The following is a 22086-nucleotide window of genomic DNA, read 5'->3' as shown; positions in this document are numbered from 1 at the left end:
TCTATTTATCTAGGAACTTTTAATTACTACTATTTATTTTAAAAATAGTTTTAATTTTTATATTCCCTTTTTAGAAATATTATCTGTAAAGTGGCTCATATCTACACACAGGTTATCCTTTGCAGATATTATGTTTCCTAATTGTATAATGTAATTCTTTTTTACATCATATTTTGTACAAGGTAAATAAAGGTTTATCATATATTTATTCATATGTACATTAACTGTATACATATTTCAAAAATAAAATAGTGTTCACCAGTTACTCTGTTATCACCTTACTTTTATGAATGTTTGTTTTATATATATATATATATATAAACTTATTATGTATAAACTTTAATGTTTTGTGATATATCTTGTTTCAGTTTGGGACGCCAGTGGACATTATCCTGGAGCACTTTATGCTGGAAATGGATACTGGTTAGGCTCATTATCTTTTTGTCAGGATCTTAATAAGGACTTTAAATCAAATCAAACATATGCACCACCTTTTAGTGTCAGTTTTTATGTTGCAAAACTACAAATAAATTCACTTATAAGTAATCAGGTAAATATTAAAAATAGTTCATTGTTTAACTTTTATTCTGATCTTTATTTAGATTTTTTTTTGTTTTTGCTGACTTTGTGGTGAACTGGTAGCATCTTCATCTTTCATCTTTTTTTTGTTTATCCTCAGAGACCATTGTTAGGTATTGCTTCAGAGGATGAGATGAATGATTTGTAACGTGTGTGAAAATGTCATACCTGACTGGGATTCAAACCTAGGACCTTCAGATGAAAGGCTGAGACGCTACCACTCATGTCATGGAGGCCAGCTCATCTTTCACGTGGAAGGTTTTTGGTTTTAATCTTAGACAGGCTTGGCTTTTTAATATAATTCAAATTTCTATTCTCAAGCTCACCAAAAATCTTCCTCCTAAGTAAAACAAAATTCTGGGAAAATAAGCATAAAATCATTTTTATTAATTACATATTTTATGAAGACAACATTTTGCTTATCTGGTTTATTTAATGAAATAAACAATTTAATTTTTCGGGCACATATATCAGTGACATGTAAGCTGGATGAAGGAGTATAATTATATACTCCTTCATCCTTTCTCTACGATGAAAGGGAAGATACATGTTTATTATTATTTTAACAAAAACATTTTATTACATGATTTAACAAATCCTTATTAACTTAGAACTTTATATTCTAACAAATAGTCATACATTACGTGCATATTTGAATCAAAAGAAGAAACATATGTGAAAATGATTTATAACATATATTTGTCTCTAGTATGCAGATAAAATTGTGCTCACGATTGGTAAAAATTAAGCCGTAAATTGCAGTACTTTTAAACAACCTTAGAAGATCTATGAAATTCATGAATTATATGCAATTTTATTTTTGAATATACTAATAAGTATTTTTTATTTTCAATTTTATAGGTTAATGCCTTATTATATCCTAAATAATTTTTTGTACAGAAAAATTGATTTAACGTAGGTTAAAATAGTGGTGATTATCATCATTATTACTTTTTACAATAATTCATATTTAATTTAATTTTGTATAAATGAACAAATAAGAAGGAATAAATCTTGTTTCACTATCACTGGATAGATCTGAAAGAAACTACAAATAAAAACAAAAAAAAAGTTAATGACTTTTCTACTATAAATCGCATATTCTTATAATTTAAAACTGTAGTTATCCAATATAATTAAGGGCAAAATAATTCTGGGTAAATAAAATTTTAAATAACATAGGTCTGTTCAGTTTTAAACTCTAAAAGGATAATTTAATCCCAAAAAAAAACTCTATTTGCATTGGAAGATCTAATATATGAAAATTTTAAGTTTGTAAACAATGCAAAAATACAGATGCAATATAAACAAAATTATTCATTAAAATATTATATGAATGCCTACATTAATTTAAAACAATTAATTGAAAAGCATAATAAGTAAAATAAAGAGGGATTGTGTAAGACATACAGTATTTGCATCTCTTACAAATAAAAATTACATTGGATCACGATAGACAGAAGAAGAACTAATTAATGTAGGTTTGGGTATGTGGAGGGAATGAAAGAAAGCTGATGATATAAAATTGATAAAGAGTTGGGAACAGAGAAAAATGTAGACCAAGGAAAAGGAGACTGAATAAAGTTAAGATGAATGTTACAAGTTGAGATGTAGAATTGGAAAGAGCATTGACAAGGGATAGAATGAAGATTGTCATCCAATCCAGGAAATTGAATAAGTGAAGGTAGAAGAAACAGATAAAAGTCCCTATTTTGTTATAAATCTTGTTTACAACAGAAAAGTTACAATTTATTAACTGGAAAGCTGTCATACCAGTATAAGAATTACAAGATGATTATGTACAGAAGATTTTCTTAAAACAAGCATATTCATAATCTCCAAAAAGCATGTTCCAGTAAAACGTCAAAATAGTAGGACAATTATTCAGTTTGCCATTAAGCAAAAATTTATTTTGTAAATCTGAACAGAAAATTAATTTTAAAGTTACAGAAGAACAATATGAATCCAGTAAGGTAAAGATACAAATGATGCAATTGTTCTAATAAGAACTATTAGTCAGAGGTAAACATAGGAAGATAAAGAAATAAGTAAATAATTTGTAGATATAAAAAAGCATTCAATCATTTCAAATGGAGATATTAAAAAACCAAGACTAGATTGGTAATGTAGAAGATTAATTAAATAGCTGCATCCAAATCAGAAGAATGGTTAGGAACCTTGTGTTTCTTTTTTGGAGGATAAGGCAAAGCAAAGTACTGCCTACACTTAACCATGTTTAACATCTTTCTGAAAGATATTATAAAAAATACTCTAAAGAAGAGTATAAAGGGATCAGCTCAGAGAAAAAATAAACTGTATAAAGTTTACATATTGAAAGGTGTTAACATTGAAAGGTGTTCTTACAAGAGGAAGTACCCAACGTTTAACAGATTGTTTCAAAATTAGAAAGCAAATTTGACAGATTGTGATATAAAAATTAATATTAATAAAACAAAAGTAATGAAGTTATGAAATCATAACCTATATGATCATAATGTCTGTATAATCACATAGACCTTAATGATATATAAAAGAATACAAAATTGAACAAGTAAAACAGTATAGATACTAAGTTTTATGTACCGTTAATCTTCTGTATTTTCAATCTCCTTTTTGGCTTTTTAATAATTCCATTACTTTAAATCACATTAAATACTGCAAAATGTTATTACAAAAATGGAAATGAATAAAAACCAGAGTAATAATGGTTGAGGAAACATTTAATACAAAAATATATATTATTATGTAATAAGAAGAGCTTAGACTTTGGAGAAGAGTCTTGTAAAGTGATAATATATTTGGAGTCTATTTGTGGGTGTAAATCATGGTCACTAAAAAAAAGAGAAAAAGAAAGAAATAAAAAACAAAAAACTCATTAAATAATATAACAAAGGTACAAATAAACAAAACAAAAAAATTATTATAATAAACCAATAAGTTTCAATCTGCAATGAACTTCAATTGCTGAAACCTATTAATCCAAAAAATAAATAAATAAATAAATAAATTATGTAAAGAAAGCTTATACACGTTAATTTAAAATTTCAAAATTAAAAACTTACAAAAAAATTCTTGATTAAATCAACTTTAAAATAGAAACAGCTAAAATAGAATTTTACCTTTTATTTTCCTAGGTAATTGGTATTGGGATTTTTTATTTTATTAAATTGGTTGGAGGCACTTGAAGCATGGACAAAGGGGTAAATGGAAAAAGCTAAATGAAAAGAGTGAAAAATTAGGTGATGGAGAGAGTGAACAAAAATAGAAGCTTAATCACAACAAATCAGAATAGAAAGATTAACAGTATGGAACATATATGAGACGTGAAGGGTTGATTAAAACCATAGTAGAAGCACAAGACCAAAATATTACAGAATTTTAAAGAAAATGTTGCAAGGAATTCAGAAGTTTACTTTAATATACAAGGGAGCTTAGACTAATGAAAATATGATGCTCAACTGAATGAGAATTATATGATGTGTAGTTATGTACATGTACGCTTGGCATAACAGTCAAAATAAAACTAAAATATTTTTATATATTTTTCTAACTGATTTTTTATCAAGCATAATTGATTTATATTACTTGTGTGTTTGTGAATTGTATGAAAGAAATATTCTCTTTATGAAAAATAAATGTGAACTTTACAGAAAACTTGATTTTTATGACATACCAAATAAAATGTATGATTTAACAAATGTTTTTTAGACTTCAATTTCATAATATCAGTTTAAAAATAGATTTGAAGAAGTGCATAGAAAGGGTTGGCCTGGATCCTAAACTCATAATTCCAAAAGCCCAATGATCAGCAATTCTGGAGACATGTTGGATTGTACGAACTGTGTTAAATTAATTTATTTATTCTATTTATTTAGTACAACAGAACAGCCACTTGAGCCTTTGTAATTGTACATTGCACACAAAAAATTAATAATGTTCATATAACGTTAACATATACAAATCAATAACAAGTTTACATATACATAAGTAAGTAATAATAATAATTATTATTTTATTTACATAACTCAATTTACAACAGTTACATAGTTAACAATTTACATTTTTAAAATTCAAAAACACATAATTCAAATATACAAAACCCAGAACAAAATTTCAGTAACAATACACATTAAAAATAACAATAATTACAAATTATGATGTAATATCACAGTTATTATGATTAAATAATTACAAACCCACAAAAATTAAACAACAACTAGAGTTATAATTTTGATGATTATTAAGTAATAATCTTAAGAATTTTGTTAACTTTTATGTTGCACCTCCACCACCCCTCATGCAACCTCAGCACAAAACAGTACAAATCAATACAAATGTCATATCATTCAAATAGTTCCTTAAGGCTTTTAATGAATAATCTTCCATTTGACATAAAGTCAATCCTCTCATCATAGTCATTAGTAACATCCATACACTTTGCATTCGGAGACAAATCAGATTTCCATTCAGTCTTAAAAGGTTTGAAATCTCTTATTCTCATACAAGGGACGTGTAGTGCCAAGCCAGAGCAGTTATCAAACTGACTATGCAACAAATGATGGAAGTGTAACAAGTCAAAAAATTTCCTTCTGTTACTTAAGCAAGGAAGGCCAAGTTGTTTCTGAACTGCATTTGATGTAAAATCGACAGGAAAATGGAATTTGTGCAGGAGCCATGATATAAATTTCCCTTGGACATCCTCGATCATTGCAGATGTAAAATCCCTGTCCCAGTTCCACACCATAAGGTACTCCAGATGACAATGTACCAACGACCTATACAGAGTGAGAAGGTGAATACATCTCTAAAATTCCTCACCAACCATTGAACGAGACCAAGATTCTGTCTTGCCTTGCTGACTATCTCCTCAACATGCCTGACCATAGAAAGTTTTTGGTCAAACAGTACACCAAGATCCTTAATTTCTCAACTCTCATCGCAACTGGAACTCCATTAATGATGTATTGGAAATATGAAGAGACTGTACGTCATCAGAATGACAAGACTCTTCTCTTGTCAATATTAAGAGGCATCAAGTTGGTCTGGGCCCAAGAATAGATCTTGCAGATATTGTCCTGAAACTTTAAATGATCAGCATGACTCCTAATAACACCATACAGTTTTATTTAAGTCATCTGCATATAGTAGAAAATTACAGTCAACCACATGAGAAATGTCATTAACAAATAATAGGAATAAAAGAGGGCCAACGTTCGAACCTGAGGAACTCCCAAACACATAAAACAAAGTTGTGAGATAGAATCACCATAACAGACCCTAAACATTCTGTCACGCAGATAGGAGTCAAACCAACAAATGTAACTCATGTTAAAGTCAAAATCTAACAATTTATGTAGCAGTAGATGATGTGGTTCCTTGTCAAAGGCCTTTTGCAGGTCAAAATAGATAATGTCGACCTGCCTTCAATGTTGAACGATGGGCCCAGTAGTTAATAAAAATGCACACAGTTAGAATTGATGGAGCGACCACGCTGAAATCCATGTTGATTTGGTGATATAATCTTGTCCACATGACCACAAATCTTATAAAAAACTAATTTGTTCCAGAATCTTAGACAAAATGGGAAGTACAGATATTGGATGATGATTCTGTATCAGAGGAGTACCAGGTTCAGGAACTGGAGTCGCTAAAGCTGTTTTCCAGGTGTTAGTGAAATAACATCTTGAATTCTAGTGACAGTGGTATCAGTATCAGTATTCAACCGAATATCATACCATGGTGCACCAGAGACCACATAAAAAAGTTGAAGGTAATTTCCCTTTGAGAAATTTCTTTTGGTTCTCGAAGTATTCGACCTTAAATATAAAAAACTCTTTATACAGACAGTAAATGGTGCATGATAGAGGTCTGGCTGAACCAAAGAAAACGCATCAAAATCCAAGTCCAGGGCACAATTTGTAAGAGCTGAGTCAAATGCAGAATGATTATCTAAAAATTATTAACTTTCATTGCATACAATATTCAAATTGGCCAAATCAACAAACTTAAAGATAAATCTAGCTTTCAGTTTAGAATAATAATTTACATATGAGCAAAAGGATCTGTATCTCCAAGAAACACCTGCAGAATTTGGATTACCCATTATAACTCATAATTTAGGTATCAAGAATATCCAACAACAATTTAAATTAGTTCTCAAAAATGTAGTGTGACAAAATTGGAGGAAAAATACAATACAGAGATAAGAAGACTCCTTTCACCAGGACATGGCACCTCAATCCATTCCACCTCATTCAAAAGCACCAAGTCATATCTACGAAGGCAACTAATTCTATTGTCAACAGCAATAACAGAACCATCACCATGAGTCGCCGAGCCAACATAAAAATGGTATAGCTATCAGGAAAGAAATCGGCATCCACATACTGGTCTGACAACCAGGTTTCTTTTAGGCCAACAATTGAAAACTGCTCAAAAGCCAGTGAGACAAACACTTCTTCACACTTAGTCCAGAAACACCTCACATTCTGATAGTATCTGAAAGGTTCATTACAGAGTAGCCTTAGTCTTCCTTTCTGAAAGATCCCTTTCAGTAACTGTCTATCAGTAACTCAATGAACAGCTTCCTGCATTCATCCACTATCCAGATTGGAATACTTATGGCGTCACTTCAATCGTTTCGAACTTATATGCACTAGATACGCGCTTCTTCACCAAGCCGCTTAATACTAGCTTCTGATTTGATTTTAACTCGCTAGGCCTCAAATATTTATACTCGTATCTTTTGATCTGCAGAACCAGACCCAAGTTGAAGCTTGAGAGTCACCATCAGAGTTTTTACATTTTCCCATAAATTTCTACCCTGGTTCGGTAATTCTTTTCATTGAACAACATCTGCTGAGGGTGTGCTGCGGGCAGTATTACAGAGAATGGCTGTTAAACGGACCTGTTAGCATTAGAAAAAGTATCCCTTCTGAATTCTGTTTATTATTATTTTCTACTACTTTCTTCTAATTGGTAGGGATCCGTTACTAAGGTCCGTTATACTGATCTGGTTACATAATGAATCCACAAATGACATGTAATACTTACTATGTTCTGTGATGCCAGTACAATTTCAGTTAAATATATTATTACTTTTAACTGGATTTGAACACGCTAATTAAATGTTGTATTTATTCAATAGGATTCAATCAGCAACGCTACTTTCAGGAATGGATAGCCTTGGGATTGGACACCATCTGCCAGCTGTAGTTGAGCTTGCAGCTTGTTCTATCAGTATAATTTTTAAAAAATTGTGTGTGTATGTGTGAGTGTGTTTTGTGTGTGTGTGTGTGCACGCGCATGCGCATACACATTTTGAAAGTAAAAATTATAATTTTATCATTCATGAATAAGGAATATAAATCCCTGGGAGTAATCTAAAATGAATAATTTTTCAACTTGGACAAATCATTTTTCTACGCTATCATTTTGGTAAGAAGCAGCCAGTTGGAGTATTTGATATATATATATATATAAGTGATATAGGGATTGTGCCATGGCAACCAGACAGAATGATCAATATTCGAACCAATTTCACGAACCTATCCAATCAATTGTGAATCTCTCATATGTTCTGTCCAGTACTATATAAAGAGCATGCCTGCATGGTAAGACCAAAATGTTGTCAATAGAGAGACTAAGCAATTCAGCAGACATCCTTGGAAGAAGAAAAAGAACCAGAAGGCAAAGGAGCTTAGCCACATTACCACAGACAACCACCCCAGTCAGGTTTACAACTCCAGACACTTTATCGCAAGCTAGAGTGGTTCTTTTAAGAATCACTCAATGTTTAAAATTTCATACTGGTTCAGCCATCAGCTCACAGAACAAAAATATTTGGAATTCGTTGATCAAATGGCCATTTTCAGATTTAACCTATTAGAAAAAATGTCTGTTAGACTCTTCCAACCAATATATTTAAGTTGTCTCTTGATGTGTTCACTGACTAACAATTCATTTTTATAAAATAAAATTCCTTCCAAATACAGAACATATTCATGTACCCAATGAATTCTAATCCATCCTTGAATTACTCTGAAGACACAAATAGTTTACATTTAATTGAAAACAAATGACATATAATGAGGTTTGATTTAAATGGAGAACAAGTATTTTCAATGAATATGAATTATTTTATCAAATGAACAAACTTAAAATGGCAGTCTTATGTGGTAACTCTGATTTCACTGTAATTAATCTTACTCAGTCTGCATATCGAATGTATACGTGCTTGATTTAAGTTGTTGATCGTGAAATGGAGAAAACCAGTTCTTGATATCAATTGCTTTTAGAATAATAATAATTTTACTGTACTTTTTCAGAGTAGTTTTGTCCAACTTGGTCTTTGTCTTCCAGAATCATGTACATTAGATGATGTTCAGTTTTTAATTGATAGTGTGCCAAATTTGAAGACAAATAGTTTAAGATGTATCTCTGGACAGTATTCTTTCTGGCATGATACTAAGTTCACCATTATTGTGTAAGTAACATATTATTTTGTTATTAATTAATTATTCTACTAATATTTGAGCATATATTTATTTTTAAATGATTTCAAACTAAAGTAAGGCTTGAATAAAATTGGAAAAAAATGAATAATGTTACCATCCTAAAATTTGCTCAGAGAGGGATTCAAATTAATAAAAATTATCTGTTACCAGTTGTATAGTAATTGTTACTTTATTTAAATATGCTGGTAATTATAATAAAATAAGAAGATGGAATGCATTTTTTGCTATTAAAAATTATGATGGAGTAATGGTTGCTGTCAATGGTAAGAACTGCAATTTAAGAAGGCTTTATTATTTTTTGCCCAGTGCACTTCTCAGGTTTGAATGGGTGCTGGTTGTGGATATGGCATTAAAAGAATTCTTCTTATAATGTATCTGGCTCATCTATCATCATTAAAGAGAACGAAGATGTAACCCCTACCAAAAAATTTAATTTTTTGATCTAACACATATAATAAGTTTGTGAAATAATTATCCTGGATTACAAAATGGCAAAAAATTCTGAAAACAAGAATGGGTGTTATTTTTGCACAGGCAAATTATGTGCTACATTTTGTAAGGATTGTTGTCTAAAAAAAAGTTTGTAAAATAATGAATGTTTTCAATTAATTACAACTGATTAATTAAAACTGAATTAATTTCAACTTGTGATCTGAGTAATCACACGTAACAGTCACTTATTTCTATCCAGCTTTTAAATTATGAAAATATAAGGAAGGGGTGAGTTAGGAGAAAGCAGTATTAAAACAAAGATTGAATTATGTTTTTTTTTTGTATTAAGTACGAGTTGTATTTTAAGTCTTTCATTAAAGCTGAGTGTGTTTTATGTATTTTACAGTACTTTCAATGTCATATAACAGTTTTTCTTTAGGATAAATTAAAAATGAACATCTAAGCATGCACCACATTTTTTCACGCTGATGTAACAATTCAACTGTAGTTTGTTGTTGGAACCATCAACTAATTCAGAAGTAATAGATGCATTGTAAGTAAAAGATATGCAGAACTACAGCATATCTATAGAGTTTTGCTGTTATCAAATCATTAATAATAATAATACATATGTAATTATAAAAAAACTTTACTTTTAATGTCAATAAAAATACATTAATTTTTTTTTTCTTTAGGACAATAACTTGTATAATAACGTTATTAATGGTATTGGGAACTTGGTATGATTTGACAATTTTGAGACCAGCTGTTGCTTGTGAAAAGGCTGCTTTAGCTGCGTGTAACAATAATAATAATGATGTGGTGCAACATGTTAAATTTCAGACTCAGTTACCTGATGTCAGCATGACAGTAAATCATGGTATGTATTTCATTAGATTTCAATTTGAAAATAAAAATCTGTACTCTGTTATACAAAAAATTAATGTTACAAAAATTTAATTATTTATAACATTACCTCTTTTCAAGCGTTAAGATGATGATGACTATATGTTATAGACTATATATTTGTAGGGTTGGTTTTGAAAACTGTAATTAATTTAGTAAGAACAGCTGCTTATTCTAAAGAACTCATCTTTGTAGTTCAGCATGTAAAATAAATTCAGCAACAGTAGATAGTTTTTAATTCAGATTCAATCTTTTATTTACTTATACGGAAATTTACTTTATTCTGGTAGGAAAACCATACCTGGATTGACTTTTTATTCACAATCAATGAATGTTGTAAAGAACTGTCTATGTGTACTATATTCTTGTACTGCAAAAACGTTACAGCTGAGGTAAACTGAGATTCATATCCTTAATGTTATGAGATGTGTAAGAAACTCTCAATTGACAAAGGGTGGTAAGTTGAACATAAAAAAGAGAGTTTTCCTCTGATAGTTGGTACAGTGATTAATGACCATTATTCTATTCATTTCTACCTGACATCTCAAATGAATAAGATTTTAAAAAGTAGTTTTTTCTGGAATGTTAACATCATCTTAACTATTTTGATGCTAGAATAAATAGTTTTAGATAAATCCCAGAAGTTGAAGGACATGCACGCACTCACCTCGTAGATGGTTGTGCCATTTTGTAATGAGTGTGTAACCTTTCTATTAGATTTACAGTATGGTAGACTTTAATTAAAAAAAAAATTGACATTATGCAGCTTTATGTGACTAAACATTATTTTTTTAAATGCAATAAATTCTGAATGAATGATTTTATATAAAATGTTTATTTTGTTTTCTAATTTTGTTTTTGTTCAATAATCCCATGGATATTATTATTTCAATTAAAACTATTGTGTTATTGATGTTGGTGAGGCATTCACTTTATATAAGCATACTAACATTGGCAGTATACATGGAATAAAAGCTTTTTAAGGGAATTCATAGATCAAGAATGCAATTTTTTTCTTTCAGTTGTTTTGACTAGTTGATGAACATCTCTATTACTTTCCATTTTGACTCAGTCTGTTAGCCTCAATATATTTTTTACATTTACAACCCCAAATAACTGTATTGTACACTATAATATTCTTTTCCTCCTTTACTGTTTTCACCTTAATCCAATGTTTGACTATAAAAATAGAGTATTACCTCAGAATTCTTTTAGACAACATCGATTTTCATGAAAATTTGTAATTAAGCTTTCTAACCCTCTGATTCAAAAGTTATATGTTCCTGATATGTGCTTTTTGTTTTTTGGGGATGAAAACTATCCTCGTTAAAAAAAATTCAAAAACTATAGATTGAAATCATATTTAGATGTGTAGAATAAACACTTTTTTATGTTGTGGAATATAATTTATGATGTTTTACTACATTTCAACCCTTAAAACCACCCCTTATGATGAAATTAAAAAAAAATTAGTTTTCAACAGTTTGAAATGTTTTAGTGGTGCATTTATAATTAATTAAAATCCCTTTACTGCTTATAGTATGATTTATTGCAATGTTTCAACCCTTAATAACCACCCCTTAGGAAAAAAATTGTTAAAATTATAGATGTAAGTGTTTTGTAGCTCAAAGTCATTTAAAGGTGTAGAATAAACATTGTTCCATATTCTGAAACAATTTTTGATGTGCATTTTGCTAATAATAATTTTATCGATAAAACGTATGGTTTTTGAGTTATTCGTGAAAACTTGTTCAAGAGTTGGATGAAAAATCAACTTTTTCAGTCACAAATAACTCAAAAAGTATTGAGTCTACAAAAAATTTTTATAGAATATTTTTTGCTTAGAATTTATTCCTCCATCAATTTCAGCAGTTATTTTGAATATAATAATTTCCACACCCAAGAAGGGGTGGCATTCTCTCCCAGAGTAAAAACACACATCGGAACTATATAACTTTTGTTCCTTGAGTTATTCCCTAATTTCTGTCCTAATTTCACATTGTCGGATTTGTTCGAAAGAATTCTGAGCAAAAAACCATCAAACACTGGACTACCTCTGCACTTCTTTCTAGAATCCTGGATTCCTTAATACATAGCCCTCTATTTTTACAAGCTTCTCCTTTTTCTACTCTTTTCTTGTCTCTATTCTTGTACCGTTTTATATTTGACAAAAGCAAATTTCTTTTCTGCGTTAAAGGTCTCTTGCTTGATCTGTCTTGGCATGTCTGCTTTTGATATCATCATGCTTTGACTAAATAAAATGTAATTTAAATAATAAAACTACAAAGGTTTGTAGTTTTATTATTTAAATTACCAAATAATGTAACTTCTGGTATATTTTGTTCTTCTTAACTTATCATTATCTTCCTTTTTAAACCATTTTAGTATCGTTGGTTTGCTCTTATTTACTTTTAAATTGAATTTTCTCTTCAGTAAAGAATTCATACTGTTCACTTCTTACAATTCATTTTTAATTTTAGTAAAATAACATTATTATCAGCGAATCTTAACATTTTAATTTTTTGACGTGAACTTCTATTCTGCTCTCTAATTTATCTTTTAGTTTTTAAATTATTTCTTCTGTAGATTAAAAGAAAGGGATAAAGTTAAAATTAATTTGATGGCTAAAATTGCTTTTCATATTACCATGATTTTTACTTCCTTGTACAAAGTAAAGGAAGTATTGTGATCGCAAAAAATTTCGGTTTTCAGATTTCAACGGAAATATCTATTTTGACCATCCCTGAATCCATTTTGACTAGTTTCAGCATGACATCAGTAGGTACGTATGTATGTACATATCTCGTATAACTCAAAAACGATTAGCCGTAGTAATATGTTGAAATTTTGGATTTAGGACTGTTGTAACATCTAGTTGTGCACCTCCCTTTTTAATTGTAATCGACTGAATCAAAAGTGTCCAAAAAGCCCAAAATCCAAAAAGCCCTTTGGATTTTGGACTTTTTCTTAACTGTAGTAATAAGCCCTCATTGAAAAATTTTCAACGATACATCATAAGTAGTACTGTTTTCATTGGTTCCAGAGTTATAGCCAAATAAAACGTAATGAAATATTTGGATCTTACAAAGGAAGGCACATCCGTTCAAATCAGACTTCATTTTCTCTTATTTTTTTAACTTTTTTTAATTTAAATATATTTATTTATTAATAATTATTAACCCATGACTATAAAAAAATTTACAATAAGTAATTAATCAATAAAAAACAATAAAAAAAATCAGAAGAAATTACTGAAATAAAATTTTATATAATTTTAAAAATGTGTATGTGTAATTTAATAGGCATTAGTACATACGTGTATATGCAATAGATTTTGTGAAAAATCTGATTATTTAAAATTATAATTTAGAATCGTATTATTTTTGGATTTTGTAGTTTAATTTCTGTTTAATTTTATTTAATTATTCTAGAATTTCTATTTAATTTTATTTACATTAAAGTTAACTACAGAGTGACTGAAAAATAGACCCTCACAAGAACAACATATACACTGCGGCATATATGTTCGATCTTTGATAAATTGCAAAAAATTATTATCTTTTACTTCATTACTCCTCTGATATTATCGGACAATATTCTCCCTAAGTTGGAGTTGATCATCTTGTTTATTTGTTTTTTGTTGCCAATCATTTAATCGATCTTTGTTTTGATGTTATTCTTCTGATCTTAATTTGTGTACGTGTTGTCTAGTTTTCAAATTTTCTCTCTTTATATTCACCATCCTCTCTTAATCTTTTTATTCTTTCCATGGTCTTAACGTTTTCTTCCTCTTTATATTTATCATCTTCTCGTAATCTTTTTATTCTTAATTTGTTTGCAACATTTTTTCGTTTATTTTTTCTGGTTTGCAACATTTTCTTCCTTTTTTTATTTTCCTTTTTTTAATTTAAATATATTGATTTATTAATAATTGTTAACCTCTGATTGTAAAAAAAAAATAAAATAAATAATAATTCAATAATAACAATAAAGAAAAAAATATGAAAAAAATCAGAAGGTATTAGTGAAATAACATTTTATGTTCTTTTAAAAATGTGTATATATAGTTTAATAGGCGTACAAGGAATTCAGTGGTGTCCACATCAGATTTTTTTATATTATTGTATTGGTGTTCTTCTAGCTCACTTACATCTTATTCTGTTTTATCCAAATCATTGTAGAGTGATTTGGAAACATGAGATTGCATTGTGATTTTTAAATTTTACATACTATATTTAACTGAGGCACCGTATTTCCTTGAGAATTCATTGACCCCTCCCCCCCATATTTGAATTTAATTTTCAGGAAAAAATTTGGTAGAAATTTCTTTTTTCCACTAAATAAAATTTTATCACCATTAAAAAAATTAATTTCAAAATTGATTATATATAATTTCATAATGTTATACATACTTTATATTATATTAGTATTTTATTATACTATTTTATAATATTACACATTTTGTTTAATGTTTAACTATTATTTGAAGAAAAAATTAAAATAAATATAATTAAAAAAACATGGTTTGGCAGAAATGAGATAACTGAAAATATTCACTGGTTACACAGACTCATTTAATCATCCTTTCGATTTAAAAGTTTGAAAATGTAATTCTAAGTTTTAAATTTACCTATATTCTAATTTTAAAAGTGAATATCTTTATGAAAATAAGAAATTCCTAATTTGGTATTTTTATTAATAATAATAGGTAATAATAATAATAATAATAACTTCTGTAGTAGGTATTACTATAAGTTTAAACTGTAATAAGTCCCCCATCATGAATATAGAAACAGAAATAAATGAAAAAACACTTAAAAGCTTGGTTGATGAATCCAAATCTAAGTTGGCCTTGTATATAGGGCAACCCTGATTATAGGTAGACCCCCCATTTTATGGGAGAAAATATAGGAAAAAAACTTCAGCTATATTTGGACAAATATGGTATATCCAAAACAATGTATAAAGTAAGTATATGGCAATTCCTTTTGTAAAATGATGGAACATAAGTGATTTTGAGTTGTTCTTTTATCCAAAACAATGTATAAAGTAAGTATATGACAATTCTTTTTGTAAAATGATGGCACATAAGTGATTTTGAGTTGATAAAATTTTATTGAAGGTTTATTTTGTTTCATAAAATATAATATAGCATGACTGTTTACAAAGACCTATGTGTAGATCCTGAGAATGACATCAGTCTGTCCACACAGATAGAATGAATAGCTATGAATCAAGATGAGTGGTGATAACAAAATTATTATTATATGTAGTACTAAAAATGTACATTTTTGTACTATTGGATTTTGAGAAATTACCTTACCAGTCTCTCTTTTTTTTAATTACATAATTTTTTACAAATGAATCCTGAAATTTTTTGATATATGTGTCTAAAAATAATACATTCAGTGTAGACCTCCTAATTTGTAAAAATGTAAATAATATACATCCTATCTTTGTGCACTAACCATATTTAATCAATGTAATTTAAAATCAAATTCTTTTAACTTTGACTTAAATTGTTCAGTCTGCAGATGTGGCAACTATAAGTTTGAGGTGTCTGATATAAAATATAAGTCAATCCCAAAAATAGCACAGCCATCATTCTCAAAAATAACAAGCATTTAAATAATGTAGTATTAGCAGGACCCACTACAAAAATGTTCATTGAAAAATCATAAATTTTTTACTTAAACTAAATCTATTTTTCCCTCCCTAAATGTCTTTGACAAGATTTCCTTATAGTCATACATAGATGAATTATTGATGTATCAGTTGAGAATTAAAGTTTTTGGAGATTCCATTAAATTAATATACAAAATCTCAATTATATCTCCTTAACTTAATTCTATATTTGTTACTTTATACTTTAATAAATCTTAATAATGTTCATAATAAATATAATCATAAAGGCTTCGCCTGTGATCTTTTATTTGGAACAGATCTGGAAATTTTTAATTTGGGAAGTAGGGAATAATTACAACTGTTTTTATTTGTTTTTTAAGATCCTGGCCGACTGTGCAATCCTACCAGTATAATGAAACATGAAACAAGAACAAAACCAAGAACTATTCCACCTACAGGATCATCTTCAAAAGGTTTGTATAAGTATGAAATTTTTAAATATTGTACTTTATCTAACTTTAAATTTCATTAATTAAAATTTTCACGGCCAATATTTAAAAAAGAGAGGAAATATGAAGTTATCGTTTTAGAAGAAAGCATTTTCAAGGTACACTTCTTGTTTAGTTTTGCATGAAAAATCTTTCTTTTTTTTATTATTACTAAATTCTTTTAATGTCTATTTAATGTGACTGATGCTGCTGGTGCATTTTGGTATCAGCTTGTGGACAATTTTCATAAATTAGAAAGATACATATAATCAGATTGTGATTAACTTTCTAGCCACATTATTTACACCTGACATTCTTATTCAAGAAAACTGCCAGCAATAACATCAATTGATGCCAAAGTGTGAAACAGTAGCATCAGTTACTGAAGATGGCCTCAAAAGCGACTGAAAGCATTATGGTATGAGTTTATAAAATATTATATTAAATAACTTTGGTTCTGTTTGTCTTTAAAAGACTAATGGCTGTACGTAGGTAGTATATTTTATTTTATCTTAAAGATCAATAGTCTATTTGTGTTATTATTTGTAAAATTTTATATGTAGTTGAATTATTATATGTATTCCCCCTTCAGATTATTAGACATACCATTCAAACGAAAAATAAAGCTAATAGCTAAATGTTGCATTCACTTTTAACATTTTGAAACGTTTTGGTTCTAACCCAAATATAAAAAAAATTCTTTTAAGATTTGTAGTGCTCCTATTAAGAATGTGGTCAATCTTTTGTTTGTCGTGTTTGCTCTTTACTCAGATTCCTTTTATGATTCTACTAGGTATTTTATCTCTTCTGTCTAGTAATATAAAAATTCTAACATTTAATCAGTCAGAACACTAGAATTTGATCAACTGAAAATCCACATGTTACAAGAAAACCCCTTACGCTCTTATCTCATTCTTTAATTGTGTCCTCATTCATTTTATATCACACTATTTATAATTTCCTAATCTCTTCTCAAAACTTGTTGAGCATATTGTAAAATGTGTTATGAAGTGTAGAACATTTTTGTTTCATTGACAAAATTATCCAGTTAGATGAGTAAATATTAAAAATGTATAAATAATTAGGTAGATATTAACAGTACAAAGTTACTTCAAATAAATATTTAAAAAAGAAAAATTGAGATTTATAGATTCAGAATCTCCACTGAGTATTTTATGTTACGGGTTCAATCATAGTATCGAATACTACCTTTATGGTCAGTTTCTTAACAATTAAAAAGTCTAATTATTGGTTGCTGAATATTTTAAAATATGTAATAAGCCTAATGGCAGGGTTTCCTTTGGCCTTGTTAAACAGTGCTACTAAAATGTGAAAAAACATAATTTTGTAAAAATATGTTATTGAAATTTTCAACTTCTGCCTAAGTATGAACATTGGTTGTACTTCACTATAAAGTTCAAAATTAATTTTTATGTTTTTGTAAATTAATTTTTAATTTGATTCATTTATATACGTTAAAGTTTATATGGTAAGTTATACAAATAGCAGGTAAAAGTTAGATTTGTCAAATGTGACCATAAAATGATTAAAACATCGTAGGCAGACGAAAATTAACAATAGTTAAGCTGAAAATTTCAACACGATTTATAAATATACATTTCTTAAAACAGTTTTACAGCTACTGTCGGGTCTGGGTGTGTATGTGGGTATAGGCAAATGCAAATCTGCTACCGGCTTGCACCGCCTGAGGTAGCTGCAGATGTATTTGTAAATATACAGGTAAATTGAGACGTGTGGTTAATTGAATGCCAATCACCAAAAAACACAGTCTAGCATTCAAATCCATATAAAAGAAACTGCCTTTGCAAGAATTCGAACCTAAGCACTCTCGATTTCGAAAATCAGCTGATTTTGCGATGACGAGTTAACTATTAGACTAATTTAACATGACTTATTACAGACAATTATTTTCAAAAGCACAAAGTTCAAGTAGGATATTTATTAAAATTTAAGTAAATTAAAATTATTATATATTTTTCAGCACTTTAATTAGTGAAAAAATAACATAACTACGTAAATTTTTAAGTATGAAGTTAAAGAAGCAGACACAATCTGTTGGTTAAACTGGTGATATCTGCTAACAGCTGCTTTGTTCAAAACAAAAGTAACGAACGGTTATTTGTGTTTTGTGCCGGTTTACGAGTTAGAAAAGATGCTTGGGGTTGGGCTAGTATCGTTTAAATAGCGAAAGTGATTTTTTCGTATTGTAGATTCCCGCACGTACAAAATTGTGTACCTACCATTTTTTGTTGTTGGAAAATTAAGACTTAATTATGTACGGAATAAGCATTCTGTTAGATAAACACCAGAAATATCGATTTAGTAGATTGTTTTATTTTTTCCGTTTAGTATATGGTAAATTATGTCGGCTAACTGATTGTGTTTCATTATTGTATTCTACTTTGTGCAAGAAGTATGGTCATAGAACTAATGACAGTAATGATATAGTCGATTTACCGCAAGATTAGAAATTAACAACCTTTGTTCACTAAAATGGCACTTTGTTAAGAATAGTGTATACATAAAAGTCGCACACCGTTCAAATATATAGATTGTTAGTAATAATTTGTTATGTAATAATATGCACAGAATCTGTTTGGGAAGAGTTGCTTAATTTAAGCTATTGACAGATTTTAACTTTTGATATTTTCCACAATTTGAAATGATTCCTGAATGGACTTAGCGAATCTGTCTGGGAAGAGTTGCTTAATTTAAGCTATTGACAGATTTTAACTTTTGATATTTTCCACAATTTGAAATGATTACTGAATGGGCTTAGCGATTTTATTACAAATATGAATTAGATGGAAAGGTTAGTACAACTTATCACAATGTATTTGAAATAGTGTGAGTTTTATGTGAAAAGTAGTCTCCTGCTGAATGTAAAATTTAATATCATTACTATTTAACCTAGTAAGATTAAGTAATGTTTTGGTCATAACCATTGAATTCTCTCTTCCCTTCAATTTTCCCTTTTTGAAATGTATTGTCTGTAGACCACAAATGTTTAAAACATTTACAATAATTTTTGAGGAAGTATAATAGAGGTGATATTTTGTAACTAAATTGCTCTAAAAAATCTTACCCGTTTAAATTCTTCACTTTTTAATGATCGTTTAAGAAAATAGAAATGGGTTGCTTTAAAATACATAGAATTGTTCTTTCAGAAAGTAACTAATTTTTAATCAATGGAATTGCAGGTAGTATTGTTGTTAATAGCATTTGGCTCTAAGTAGTTAACTTAATTTAGTTAAACAGTATATTATTCATTATGTTGTTTATGTCTGTTGTATTGTTTTAGTTAAATTAAGTGAATTTGTAAATTTTATTATGTAAATCTGTGTTGAATAACATGTAAGGTGCACCAGTGAATCAGGTCATTTAGATGCAATGGTTTGGGCTGAATGGGAGGGATGTCTATACAGCCAGTATGCATCATATATTCCAAAGTATATAGTTACAGCAGAGTTATGGGCTCCAGTGCTACATGCTTTACTGTAAAATGCTTTTGAAAAAATGAGTTTCACAAGCATTCAGTATGAAGTTTTAGTATTTATTGTAAATTTCTTGTTCCGTTAATCTATGCTCTCAAAATTTGGACGTCTTACTTTTGAAGCTAATAGGATGTCAATTAAAAAAAGTGTTTTTGTAAAAATAGTATGAACATCCATGAATGTAATGTGGTAAGAAAAGCTATTGGTGGTTGCCATCCACACTGTGTTGTATATTATGATACTGTCACTTGAGTTGCTGAAGCTAGCATTCTTGAGTTTACTTAATAAAAACTCTTATGTATATTGACTGTTGCAAAATTCAAGTTATTAATGAATATATAGACAATACAATAAAAGTCAAACAGTTTTTCCCCCCAAGATTTTAACAGTTAATTAATGAAAACCAAGAATTGGGAAATACTTTTGTTATAATCAGTGTTTGTTAAACAACATAAACACAAATTAATGAGAGATTATTTATTAGTTATAGAGTTATGATCTGATTTGTAACTTGTCTTGAAATTTTTGAAACTTATTTTTTTGTAAATGATAGAGAAGGGACTGTTACTAACTGACATTGGAGTACATTACATAAAATGTTTATAACAAAGTTACAGAAGGTGTTGTTTTTAAGGAATTGGGTGTTTGAAATGTTTTAATGTATAAAATTTGTTCATTTTGTATGTTTGACATCACTCATACTTAGCATATAACTATACTGTTTGTAAACAGTTTGTATATTGTGGTAAATATATTTATATGCATCCTGGGTTTTTACGAGGTGATTTGCAAATGATTCTGTTTTGTATAGTGCTTATATAAACCTATGTTGGTTGTATGATTATGTGTAATTTTCTGTGTGTTCTCAAAAATTATCTAGTAACCCTCTTCCTGAAAATACTGGTTTTTTTATTTATTTATGTATTAATTGATTTAATTCTATCTACATCATAAGGGATTCAATATTCTTAATTGCTGGGCTCTCAATTTTTAGGATAACATTGGATTTTTATCAAATCTATGGCTTGTTTTGTAGTTTTTTATTTATTTATTCATAGTTTAAACAGTCTCTGTGATGGATGATTATATAAGTCACTGATTTACACTGATCTATTCTAAAAAAAAAGAAAATTTGTTGTACATAACATAAATAAAATTATCTGTTTCTAATTTATTTTGCTGTGGAAAATTTAAAAATAATCTCAGAAAATGTGTTACATGTGTGCTTTTCATGAGAAATTTTGTTTGCACCATTAAAAAATGGCAAAAATAATCAGAAACCTTGTTCTATTAAATATCTTCTGTATTTATTATAAAATATAATTTTATTCAACTAAGTAAAGCTTTGTTGGCTAGGTAAAAAAATAAATAAAATAAAATAATTGTAGTATACCCAAAATACAATAACATTTTCTTAGTTTTTCATTTTTTGTGGAAACAAATTTTTTTTTTACAAACTATTAGTTTTGGTATCAGGTTTTGATGCTCCTAATGTCTTGTTGATTCTCTTTCCTTATTCATTGCTAACTGCACCAAGATTTCGTGGAAAGAAATTCTTATGTGAATGTAATACATTCTTAGCAACACTCAACTTTTAATGAATTGCTAGAAGCTTTTGTAATGTTCTTCCTTTTTGGCTATAAATCATCTTCACAAATGATTTCAATGCCGCTAATTCATTTTCGTTGAGTTTCCTTCAAAAGCAGTTACAGATCACTTCCTTATATTAGGTTCATTAATATCCACTTTGTCACTTGAAATGAATACCCACTTTGTCCATTAAATCACTTTTGTCACTAAATTTAAATCACAAATATCTGAATGAAGCCTTCTTTTTTAACCATGGCCTTTACAAAATTTCTCATCAATCCTATTTAGATGTGAAGTGAAGGGAAAAGAGTCTTAGGGGTTCAACAAGAGAGGTATGAGATATTTTGATACCTGGATGAAAAAGATTTTTCTTCGGGCAGACTTATTTTTATAAGATGCTGTTGTTCCTCTGCTATCCAATAAACATAAAAAAAA

At 28.7% G+C, this 22086-nt stretch overlaps 1 protein-coding gene across 1 annotated transcript in view; it reads left to right on the top strand.

Annotated features, from left to right (window-relative positions):
- LOC142328356 (O-acyltransferase like protein-like) overlaps positions 1 to 22086 on the top strand; it is an 82464-nt gene that overhangs the window by 23059 nt on the left and 37319 nt on the right. Inside the window, exons 3-6 of the mRNA XM_075372064.1 lie at positions 369 to 550; positions 8907 to 9064; positions 10223 to 10407; positions 16439 to 16531. Coding sequence (XP_075228179.1) covers positions 369 to 550; positions 8907 to 9064; positions 10223 to 10407; positions 16439 to 16531 — 618 coding nt within the window. The remainder of the gene's footprint in view (positions 1 to 368; positions 551 to 8906; positions 9065 to 10222; positions 10408 to 16438; positions 16532 to 22086) is intronic.

Source organism: Lycorma delicatula, chromosome 7 (genome assembly GCF_047948215.1).
Source record: "Lycorma delicatula isolate Av1 chromosome 7, ASM4794821v1, whole genome shotgun sequence".
NCBI classification, from domain to species: Eukaryota; Metazoa; Arthropoda; class Insecta; order Hemiptera; family Fulgoridae; genus Lycorma; species Lycorma delicatula.
This window is presented reverse-complemented; position numbering and strand designations above follow the sequence as displayed.